This window comes from Triplophysa rosa, linkage group LG20 (assembly GCF_024868665.1).
Source record: "Triplophysa rosa linkage group LG20, Trosa_1v2, whole genome shotgun sequence".
Classification (NCBI taxonomy): Eukaryota; Metazoa; Chordata; class Actinopteri; order Cypriniformes; family Nemacheilidae; genus Triplophysa; species Triplophysa rosa.
The window spans coordinates 2,225,194-2,238,078 of NC_079909.1; the positions used below are offsets into that span (position 1 = coordinate 2,225,194).

General features: G+C 39.1%; 1 protein-coding gene across 1 annotated transcript in view; it reads right to left on the reverse strand.

Annotated features, from left to right (window-relative positions):
* The window catches only part of LOC130571073 (low-density lipoprotein receptor-related protein 1-like), a 106,021-nt gene that overhangs the window by 67,123 nt on the left and 26,013 nt on the right, over window positions 1–12,885 (reverse strand). The window contains exon 2 of the mRNA XM_057361778.1: window positions 8,145–8,267. Coding sequence (XP_057217761.1) covers window positions 8,145–8,267 — 123 coding nt within the window. The remainder of the gene's footprint in view (window positions 1–8,144; window positions 8,268–12,885) is intronic.

Sequence of the window (12,885 nt, forward strand, 5' to 3'; positions counted from 1 at the left end):
TCTTTATACAAGTCCGCGTGTCGGTCCTTCAAGTGCTTTGCTAAATTAGTGGTGTTAGCGCCTTTTGTTAGCACTCCTCTGTAGCAACGCTTGCATATCGGCTTGCTTGTGTCCTTCGCCTTTCCATGTTCATTTGCCTCAAAGCCGAAAAAGTTCCAAACAGCACTCCTGCCATGTTCTTTGTCGACCAAAGCCGGTCGCGAAGACTCCGCATTGGCCATCTTTCAACACTTCGCACAATTTACATGAGCGCATGAGACGAGTCAGTGAGAGGAGGCGGAGCTCTGTTGATACTGCGTGCCGCTCACGTGCAGTGTGTCGGAGAGGAGAGAGAGAATGGGAAAGCGCAGCTGGCATCGATATATCGATACTGTTGGACATGAGTATTGGAATCGTTTTAGATTTTTCAGAATCGATATGTATCGAAAAATCGATATTTTTGACAACACTAGCCCAGGTTGCTCTGATAGTGGCCTTCAGCTCTTCTGCATTGTTGGGTCTGGCATATCGCATCTTCCTCTTCACAATACCCCATAGATTTTCTATGGGGTTAAGGTCAGGCGAGTTTGCTGGCCAATTAAGAACAGGGATACCATGGTCCTTAAACCAGGTACTGGTAGCTTTGGCACTGTGTGCAGGTGCCAAGTCCTGTTGGAAAATGAAATCTGCATCTCCATAAAGTTGGTCATCAGCAGGAAGCATCAGAAGCGTCTCGCCTGGGCTAAAGACAAAAAGGACTGGACTGCTGCTGAGTGGTCCAAAGTTATGTTCTCTGATGAAAGTAAATTTTGCATTTCCTTTGGAAATCAGGGTCCCAGAGTCTGGAGGAAGAGAGGAGAGGCACAGAATCACGTTGCTTGAGGTCCAGTGTAAAGTTTCCACAGTCAGTGATGGTTTGGGGTGCCATGTCATCTGCTGGTGTTGGTCCACTGTGTTTTCTGAGGTCCAAGGTCAACGCAGCCGTATACCAGGAAGTTTTAGAGCACTTCATGCTTCCTGCTGCTGACCAACTTTATGGAGATGCAGATTTCATTTTCCAACAGGACTTGGCACCTGCACACAGTGCCAAAGCTACCAGTACCTGGTTTAAGGACCATGGTATCCCTGTTCTTAATTGGCCAGTAAACTCGCCTGACCTTAACCCCATAGAAAATCTATGGGGTATTGTGAAGAGGAAGATGCGATATGCCAGACCCAACAATGCAGAAGAGCTGAAGGCCACTATCAGAGCAACATGGGCTCTCATAACACCTGAGCAGTGCCACAGACTGATCGACTCCATGCCACGCCGCATTGCTGCAGTAATTCAGGCAAAAGGAGCCCCAACTAAATATTGAGTGCTGTACATGCTCATACTTTTCATGTTCATACTTTTCAGTTGGCCAAGATTTCTAAAAATCCTTTCTTTGTATTGGTCTTAAGTAATATTCTAATTTTCTGAGATAGTGAATTTGGGATTTTCATTAGTTGTCAGTTATAATCACCAAATTAAAAGAAATAAACATTTGAAATACATCAGTCTGTGTGTAATGAATGAATATAATATACAAGTTTCACTTTTTGAATGGAATTAGTGAAATAAATCAACTTTTTGATGATATTCTAATTATATCACCAGCACCTGTATGCCATTACAGTAAAGTAGATGTTTTACAAGTTCATTTTACTCTGAGGCCTCTGAAAAGTGTCAAATGGAATTATGCAGTATTTTGTATATAACAGTGCAGATAGCTCTCAGGTATTATAGACCTCCTGCTTATTATTTTCGAACATATTATTGTGCATGCGGCATTAGATTAAAATGCTTTCATGCACATCAGAATGAACGGCAGAATAACATTATAAATCGAGTTATTCCTTCGTTATCGATATTTGTATATAACTAAATGACGACTCAGCAGCTGATTGTGACATTTATTATATGGAATTGTGGCTGCTGATTTCACTTTGAATTCTAAATGTTCAACCACACTGATTGATTTTGGTGATGTGGTTTTTATAATACAATAAAAACTATCGAGAACAAATATCTAAAAATTCTTAAATCAAGATATATTTACTACCTAAGATATTAAGTGACTTTAAAACAAGAAAAAGTATCTCCCAAAGGGATAATGAAACTAAACTTGAATTAAGTTTATTGACTGAAGTTGAAGCTTGAATTGTTTTTTCAACACCCCACTGGCAAATTTGTTCAGTTCTTTTTCGAAAAACAAACCTTATGCTGGGTTCACACCAAACACGAACAATCGCGTTCCACTTCATTACTCGCGGGAAAAGTTCGTTATTTTTTGCGTAAGTGACGCGATCTGATAAATATTTTCAACCTTTGCGGAAGACGAGATTGACGTGCGTTCGTGGCAATCGCGCTGCCCAATTCGCATCATTCGCACCACCTGCCGCGAGTTCGCGTCTATACGCGTCTTTGCATTGACTTTGTATGTAACCCAGTATTAGGCTAATATCTTTAATATATTCATGTCTTAGGCAGTGTTCAGACTTGACTTCTTTTTTTAAGCTGCTAGCGTCTGTTTTACATTATAATCCTATGGAGTAAACCGTGTTTTCAAAAAATATCCTGAGCGCTTTTTTAAACGCCAGCGCCGGCGTCTTTTTCTGCAGCTCAGAGAGTCTTATGAGGTTGTTCAACTTTTCTGTTCAACTTTTCTGAAAAAAAAAGCCCTACATCAAGCTCCTTTTTCACAGCTAACCAATGACAGAGACCGGTTGTTTCCATAACAACATGCGAGGAACGTGATTGGTCGAGAAGGCTCGAGCTCGAAAAAATAAAATGGCGGCCGAAACGCCCGTTGGAGCATAGTTTTGTATAAATGTAAATTTAATTTTCACTTTCAACAACTTCTGATTGCATTGCTAACGAGAAATTAGTATTATAGTTTTTAAATATGTGATGAGTTATTGGAAAGATGCTCTCTGTTTATAATTAAAAAATTAACTACGCTGCCTATCTGTTTCTCTGGGCTGCCTTCATTCGTGCACAGACGCTGCCTCCGAAGTTATGGCGTTCGGCTGCTTTTTGTAACCAAACGCTGTCAGCAACTTTTTCTTGTCAAAGAAGTCAAGTCTGAACACGGCCTTAAGATGGTTTTCCTCAAAGCTTCTCTAGATGTGCTCATTGTTCCAGCTTTAAACAAAGATTTTTCTTCAAGTAATGTGCTTTAACATATCTGTGACTGTGAGCTACACTAAATATTGTATCAACAGCACTGCACAAGCTAAAGGTAGAAGCAATGTTTGCATATACCTAACCTCATTGACGTGAGAAGGTCCTTCTGTACAGGATAGAGTAATATTCTACTGACATTATAAACTACATAACTGCATGATAAGTAGAGGTGCACCGATTGACCGGCCAGAGATCGGAATCGGACGGTTTTTCGTATGATCGGCCCGACCGGTGACTGGCCGGTCAGTCTCACGTCTCGCCGATCTTCTGTTGCCCGTGATGCGGGCAAAAACGTCACAGCCGTCAGTACACTCAAAGCCGCAAGTAAACATGTAAACGTGCGCTCGCACAGCCTGTCTTTCACGGCTCGTTTATACTCGCATGTGGGTCCACCTGCTGACTCTCTGCTGACTGACGCGCATCTCTCATGTCCGCTGACTGCACGCGCGTGCACACGCATCATGTACTGTACAGACAAAAAGGTGCACTGTAGTTCATAGTGGTGGGCGATACTGCAAAATTTGGTATCGATCCGATACTGTGGAAATATTTTTCAGATAAAAGTATGATTTAATTATCAATATAATCAATAAGTGTTTTCTTTCATTAAATCATTAAGCTGTGTGCTTTTGTCATGTGCTTTCTATTTTACTCAGTGGAAAGTTACTGTGGCAAACGGAGTGAGACAGGATAAGTGGGGGTTGGAACCATAAATTTAACTAAGTCAACACACACACACACACAAAGAGTCACACAGAAAAGAAATGTTATGAATCAATCCACTGCATATGTTTTAAGTATAATCATGAGTTGTGATGTGTTTTAATGAATCATAGGATTAAGAAACAACGCTACATAATTAAAAGCATTAGATGATTGAGTGTTTTCTTTTTACTAAAAGAATGTTAAGAATGTTGGTATGTTGTCCGGCCACAAGAAACTGTCTCTAGGAAACACTCCCCAAAAGAAACTGTCTCTAGGGGACACTTCCTGAAACTAGCAACTGACCACAGGGTGGCAACAAACATATTGCACCGGATGTTGTTTTGCAGGAACAAGTGAACAAAGGAATGGAGTCAGAAGAGAGTCGTGGAACGCGAGGATTGGCTGTTGAGAATGATACCACCCAGAGGAGAGGGCGGAATCAGAAGAAGGGAGCGGCGTAAAATACTGAATAAATAAGTGTGAAAGTGTATGTTCTGGGTTGTTGGCTTGTGGTGGAGTGAGGAGATCGTCTGACAACCCAAAGCTTTGTTACTCCTTTTTACATCTGATAATAAACTTCTAATCGATTTTGGAGAACGTCTCTGTACAAATTTTTGAACATGCAGGACTGCCTCAAAAGTCCAACAATACCAAATACATATAGGGTCAGTATTGCCGATACCAATACCAATACGATACTTTTTACTTAAAAAAAAAAAAATACTTTTGTGTAGGGGAGAGCAGTATGTCATTGTTTCTCAGGTGAATGAATGATCAATTCTTTAGACAATATTTTTTATTAATGTATTGAAGTCACAACGCTTCTCTTCCTCTCGGCCATCCTGATCTCTCATTCAATGTGCTATCAGCTTCGCTCACTCAGTTCGCTGCTCCTCGGCGCGTTGTGTCAGTGAGTCACGTGACGACACAACAACGAATCGCAGCAGGAGGGGGAGGAGTAGCAAAGTGGGCCAGGATGTGAAAGCAGCGTTTGCTCAGGATTGTAGAGGTAGAAGACACGAGCAAAGTATAATGAACGTAGAGGTGAGATATTTAAATTAAAATATCGATTCAATTACAATTGTATCGATCTGATACCAATACCAGTGTTGGCATCGATACTATCGATATTTAGATCGATCCGCCCACCCTAGTTCATCTCTCGCTGCTCCGTCTACATGGGGTATGTATGCCAACAGTGATGCTATTAGCATCATGCTAAACTCTGACACATGCTAAACTCATGTTGAAGTCGTTCACTCTGTGTAAAACAAACGTAAATTCCACTCAACCTGATTGCTTGTCTTACGGTAAAACTGTGGTCATTTCACCTAGGTAAAATGACATTCAACACGACTTCTACTTGTTTTTAAAAATCCAAAATATAAAAAAATGAATAAATCAACCAATATATGTGATATAAGTTGCAACAAAAATCAACCCACTTATTTTAATACTACAGACACAAGATAAAGACAATTTATTTTACATTTCAGAAAAAATGAAATAAAGCAATGTTAGTTTCATAAACAGAAACAGACGAGAATAAAGTTGAAATATTTTATTGTTATCTTAGACTTTTGTGAGATGAGTACAAAAATGAAAAAGGTAAATTAAGTGACATGTTTAGTTATATTTTATTATTTGTACTTCTTTTCAGTCACAGAGTTATTCAATTTAAGAGTTGTTTGGGAAAGAGAAGATTCTGTAATTTAATGCAGCTTGGAGAAGTGCATTTAGGGAAATTTGGGGAAATTGTAATGTTCAATCATTTATTCAATGAAAATAAAGAAAATGTGTATTGAAGAAAAGTTAATATGGTTTTATATACAGTATACTGTCAATTATAGTTTGTGGATAGAAAATCGGAATCGGCAAAAATTGGAATCGGCAGGTTTCACTTGTAATAAAATCGGAAATCGGAATCGGCAAAGAAAATTGCAATCGGTGCATCTCTAATGATAAGTCGTGTGTACAGAACCTGTGCAATTTTGTGTTCTACATATTCAGCAAACACTTCTCTAAATGCATCCGATGTATAGATTTAATCATTTGATACATTCCTTGGGAATCCAACCCATGACCCCAGGTTTGCTAATGTCATGCTTAGTCTTACCCGTATCGGCAAGTCGAATGAAATATTTTGAGAGAACAATAATTGGGGAAGTTGAAAAAGAACCATTTTCTGGTTGAAAACATTGATCACTTATTTCTAAAACAACGAGAAATGAGAGTACAATAGACTCACAGACGTAAGAAGAAATGTGTTGTTCCAAGATAAGTTTTTGCAAAGCTGAAATCTCATACGTTTGCAACTAACTTCTAAACAGTCCAAACTATCAATAAAAAAGGCAGATGTGCTTCTCGCTGTGAACCGTGGTCCTCTTGATAGCAAGCAATAAACAGATATAAGCAAGGCCATGTGAAGTCAATGCCATCAGAACTGATCAGACTAAACAAGAGGAGTGAAAGAACATGAGCTTCAGGTCAAGTCATCCGGGAAACAAACTGACCAGCAGAAAACCAAACACTGATACGTCCTATCAGACATTCTGACAGCTGCATACAGCCTGTGGTGCGACTCACAGTTCAGCTCACACCACAGGCTAATGAGTTATACGCACATGGGGCGATGGCGTACTTCAGTTAAAATCTCAGCCAGCTAAGCCACTTCCGCTCATAGAGCTGAGGTCGTTTTTACCAAGCGGTAACGATGTGTTTAGTAAGAAAACGTTCAAATTTCAACGAACCGGCAGCACTACGGCTGAGCATTTCTACTGCAGCTAAAATTGCCGCTCTTTAAGATGTGTGGTGATTTTGTCAGACAATGTGTCTTAGTCATAAAACAGAACTGACAACAGAAACAGAAAATATGTTAATGAGAACAGCTTTATTGGGCAGTAAGCTGTATTAAAATACAGAATGTTCAGAGAGTAGAGTAGAAACGGGTCTAAACTACGCAAACTACTATGCGATGACGTCACAAATATGTTAATTAGCTTAATCATCCAGCACCACAGTTCCACAAAATCCTAGCGGAAACACTGTTGCTGCATCCCAATTCGCCTACTTATATTATGGCCTTAAAGTATGTACTGTTTTTGTCATGTAAAAGTATATAGCAAAACTGTATGCACGCGCTGGGACGTACTAACGCAAAACGGAAGTGGCCGTTGTTGCCTAGACAACACTGTGATCATGAACTGTCACGAACATCAAAATACAGCTCTTCTTGGCATTTAAGTATTTATCATTCATTATTTTGTATGTAATGTTACTGTATACTTACATTTATTAATTTAGCGAAGCATCTTTTATTTAATTTTATTAATGCAGTGAAGCATCATTAAACTCCACCCTCTAACGGTGAGTTGTGTGTAATATTAGCTGTAAAATGTCAATGCCTTCAAATCTTCGCCGGAAACAGTAGACCATCCGGGTACTTTGAAAACACTCATTTCAGCATACTATGATTTGGACATACTAATTCTATTTTCGAATACTATTTTGGATGGATAGTATGCGAATTGGGACGCAGCATGTATTTACCACCCTCATTGTACGCAGGGGCGGTGCTAGGGGTGGGCTAAGGGGGCTGAAGCCATGAATGTTTTCAATAAAGCCCCAAATGTTTTATTACCATGCCGTGTACGAATCACTTAGGGGCCGTTTACATTTCATGTCTTTTGTGAGCGAAAGTTCGTTATTTTAAATGTAGACACGCGGCAGGTGCACTCAAGTAGAGAGCAATGAAAATCCATTTACCCTTTGGCGAAACTTTCTCGTCTTCACTGCAAGTGTGGCTCATGGTTGCTAAGCAATGGCAGACGCCACGCCAGCCCAAACCCCCAGGCGCTTTAAAACAAGTGGCACGGCTCACATTTTCCACGGACAAGAAATGTATATTCGAACACATATGTGGAGTCTCTGGGCTAAGCCCAGAATATCCACTCACCCTAGAACCGTCCCTGGTTGTACGTAAGTTGTTCAGTTTCCATGGCAATGTAACGTCTGCTGTTAAAAAACCAATGACCAATGAAATATGCGCAAACTCATGCTTTTAGTGTGCATAATGCAGCAATTACATGAACTACAGCCATTGTAAAATTGTGAATACACTTAAGAAGCTTATCCTTCTGTTTTTAGAGCGGTGTGTGGTAAAGCTTTGCTTTAAGAAAACTTGAAGGTGACCTTTGGATTAAAGCTCTATAATTCTTTAAGAAGCAGAATGTAGAGAAACAGTCATACATACAGACATATGGGGACTCGTCCGATCCGTCCGGGCAGTCCTTTTCCCCATCACACCGCCAGCCATTTGAGATGCATGTCACTTGATCCCTGCAAACAAACTGTTTGGGGCTGCATGTTTTTGGAGCTGCAAAGTAAAGTATGTATGTGTTAATGCATTGTGCCTTTTAGTAATGTTTAAGATTCCAAAACAACAACAAAAACTTGATATCAGCTGTTGATTTTATTTTTTGTTTGAAAATATATTATATAAAAAGCGTACATTTTAAAAATATGGATTGTTTTTAGTGTAATGCAAACAATTCAAGTAGATTGGAACTACTTCCTGAACTACTTACTATGAAACGGCTTCCTGAAGGTGTTACTAAGATGGCAGTAGAGTGAACCAACTTGCATGTTGTTCATAAATCACCATATACTGTACTATATTGTCGTCTTGGAATTATAAGGTTCTATCTGACATTTTTGTCAAAACTGAGTTATTCACATATTCTTATTCTTTGACAACTTATTTACATTCTGTGATGTTTTTTTTCTTTACGTTGTGTTCATTTTCTACAGCTTTTGAAACAAAAAGGTTTTATCTAAAGTCAACTGGAAGGCAGAAACTTTGAAGCTTGTTATCCCTGTTATCCCTTGTTAAACTGCTCAGAACGTAGATAGAACCTTATAATATGTAAGACTCGTTTAGTCATAATTATCTGAAAACACACGATGCATATGAATGCATGAGGTCTGGCCTCTGTACGCTATATTTCTGATTTAGCACATGAATGCCAAGTTTCTGTCAGGTTCCAGTAAGAAAACATAACAATAAAAACAGGGTTGGGAGTCGAAAATCAATTCCAGTTCAGGAATCAGTATCGAAAGGTTAGGAATTGGACAATTGATATAAAATGAAAGTTTCCTCTTATCAATTCCTGTTTGAACATTTTTAGAAATGTTCATGCGTGAACTTGTAATCTGCTGATATCTGCTGACAAAGCTCTTATGAAAATTACCATATTTTTACATATATGTGTGTGTGTGTGTGTGTGTGTGTGCGTGTGTGTGTGTGTGTGTGTGTGTCTGTGCGTGTGTGCGTGCATATACTCTATGTATACTGTATATATGAAGAGTTTGTTTCCAAAATGAGATATCTCAGTTTTTAAAGTTTTATTGTGTTAGTTAGCTCTAATTTTTTAGTATTTTTTTATTATGGCTTAAATCAAAACAACCCAACTGCAGTTTGATATTAATTGGAATGCACAATAAAAAATGTGATTTTTGAAAAACATTAAAAACAAAGCTATCTCATTTTGGAATTAAACTCTCTCTTTAACTCTCTGTCTCTCTCTCGCTATATATATATATAAATATATATATATATATATTGCAAACCAGTCAATAAGCATGCTAAATTACCATACAGGTTGATCTCTAAAAACTTTGGAATCTGAATCTATAAGCAGAATCAGAATCGGAATTGTTAAAATTCAAATGATACCCAACACTAATTAAAAATCTCCATAGCCTAAGCAATAAAGCAACAACATGTAAGCTTTTTAATATAGACCTGAAATGAGCTCTAAGGTTCAAAATGAAGTGGTATGCCTATATAATCTTATACGTTTACGGATTTGACAGACGCTTTTATACAAAGTGACTTACAGTACATTTAGTCTTGAATGTTTTTTATGTATGTGTTCCCAGGGATTGAACCCACGAATTTGCATTGCTAGTGCAATACCAACTGAGCTACAGGAACTCTACATAGAAACGATAAAGAAGAATGTAATTATATATATATATATATATATACAGTCTATATATATATATATATATACTGTATATACAGTGTATATATACATATACAGTAGAGATGCGCAGATCAGCTCAAATGTCATCCGAATCCGCTGTTTCAAACAAATCATCCACCCGCCACCCAACCGCATCTATCATTTTCTCTGATCAAGATATCCGCACGCGACCTGCGCCCGATCATCACATTATTCATTCCAATTGTAATTCTTTGTTTTAAGCGTGATGTCAGTGGATCAGTCGTTTTTAACAGCAGTTTCTGTGAGGTTAGAGCTAATTTGGACAGATTTGACTACATCTTTTTATAAAATAAGCACAGCACAGACTTTAATCCCAGCTAACACAGTACGTTCTGACGACGTTACCAGTTCGTCTTCATTTGGTCACCGTGACATTACTTTATGACCACGTTCTGTCTTTGCAACGTTACGTTTCTTAGAATTTTTGCTTATGTTCCAGAAACGTCCTAGCCACGTCCTCAAATAACGTCATGAATTAATCCCATGGATAACGTTGTAGCGATGTACTGGTCTTCAGATAATCTTGACACTGGTCCTTTAATTAATGTATCTGGTCATTGTTGCTAACGTTCCAGAAACGTCCTAGCTACATCCTCAAATAACGTCGTGAATTAATCCCATGACGAATGTTGTAGCGACGTGATGTACTGGTCTTCAAATAACCTGGACACTGGTCATTTGATTAATGAATCTGGTCATTATGTTGGCTTGACAGAGCCAACATACTGATCTTGTATCTAAGCTTATTATGTTGGCTTGACAAAGCCAACATACTGATCTTGTACTTAAACTTATTATTATTATTATTGTTCTTCTGATCCCCAAAATTTCTGACTGCTACTCCTCCTAGAGCTTTCAAGCTACATCCACCAAACTTTTCACAAACCTTCAGACTGGTCTGACTTGAGTTGCTTTATCTTTTCTAACTGATCCGGGTTCTGGTTTTCGAAAATCGGACTCTCAAAACCACCTAATTTCCCATTGACTTAACATTGAGACAAACTTTGACGACTCATAACTCAAAGTGAGGATGTCGTAGAAACTTGCGAGTTACCATGTTTGAAGAAGCTGGCAGGCTCTGTAAGAACGTACCTCACAATGGGGTGTAAATTGCACCCCTGGGGCGTAAGAGCCCCCCAAAATTCCCCATTGACTTATAATGGGACAGGAAACATGCCCATATAAGGCGTCATAACTGTCCCATGTTGAATAACTTCGCAGTACAACCACTTAGAGACAAGGGGGTGAGCTCATTTTACTCAGGCAACCAATCAGTGTAACAGGATCATCATGAAGCTATTAAGCCACGCCCATAGCAACCATTTACAGCAACCACTCCCATAGACTCCCATTATAAAAAGTCCAGATGGATAGCTTTGCAACGCAGTGTCGTAGAGACAAGGGGGTGGGCTCACTTGACTCAGGCAACCAATCAGTATCCCTGAAACTTCATTAAGCTACGAAGCCACGCCCATAGCAACAAAACATGTTAACTTAGCAACCATTTAACAAGACCTATAACTCTGCATCAGAACATTATAGAGACATGGGGGTTGGTTTTATTCACTTGGTACTTGAAGCATCATCAATTGGCTTCTGCTAAACCACGCCCATAGCAACCAAACAGGTTAGCCTAGCAACCATTTAGCAAAACTTATATCTCTGCAACAGAACATCGTAGAGACACGGGAGTTGGTTCGTTTCACTCATAGTTTAGAGCATCATCAATTGGCATATACCAAGCCACGCCCATAGCAACCAAACAGGTTAGCCTAGCAACCGTTTAGCAAACCTATATCTCTGCATCAGAACGTCGTAGAGACACGGGAGTTGGTTCGTTTCACTCATAGCTTAGAGTATCATCAAATGGCAGATGCTAAGCCACGCCCATAGCAACCAAACAGGTTAGCCTAACAACCATTTAGCAAAACTTATATTTCTGTAACAGAACATCATAGAGACACGGGAGTTGGTTCGTTTCACTCATAGTTTAGAGCATCATCAATTGGCATATACCAAGCCACGCCCATAGCAACCAAACAGGTTAGCCTAGCAACCGTTCAGCAAAACCCATATCTCTGCATCAGGACAGTAGAGCTGCACAATTAATCGATAAAAGATCATGATCTCGATTCAAACACCCACACAATCTCATTAATGAAAATCAACGATTCTCCTCTGTCTACGCCCCAATCTGTGCTGGTGCTGCCGCAGAAGCAGAGAAAGCACTATCATCATTAGGTATGAAACGATGTCACAAACAGTATTTTCAACCACACACTATCATTATTTCTGTGTCAAATGATCACAGAAGTACTGGGAGTTGCCAACTCGCACCGTGAGACACATGCGTTTACAAGCTCTCACTCTGCCCAAATTGATCTCACACCAAATAACAATCCAACATAAAGTATATACAGCCTGACAACAAAAATGCTCTTTTGATTGTCTTTCAGGATTTTGTTACATTGTTCTGATAATGCTTCACATCTTAACTGGACAGGCTTTAAACGAAACTAATGATTGCACTTTGTAGCGCGGACAAATTTGTGTGCGCACTTATATCTGTCATTGCGGTAAAAACAATTAATGAGAGTGTGTGGCGCTTATCACTGTATATAATGCTAATAGAGAAGCTGCGCTATTAGAGCTTTTCATCAAGTTGCCCAACATTTCATGTATTCAGGTTATTTTAAACTGTTGCAGGTGAGAATACTGTGTTGTTATGTTTATCAGTTGTGTCTTTCTTTAAAGACCTCTTCAAACAACTCAACTCAACTCAACTTTATTTATATAGCGCTTTTACAATTTTCATTGTTACAAAGCAGCTGTACATGAGACACATTGACTACAAGCAAAACAATCAAAGTTGTACCTGCAAAAACAAGAAAAGGTTGAAAACACAGAAGACAGACACACCCACAC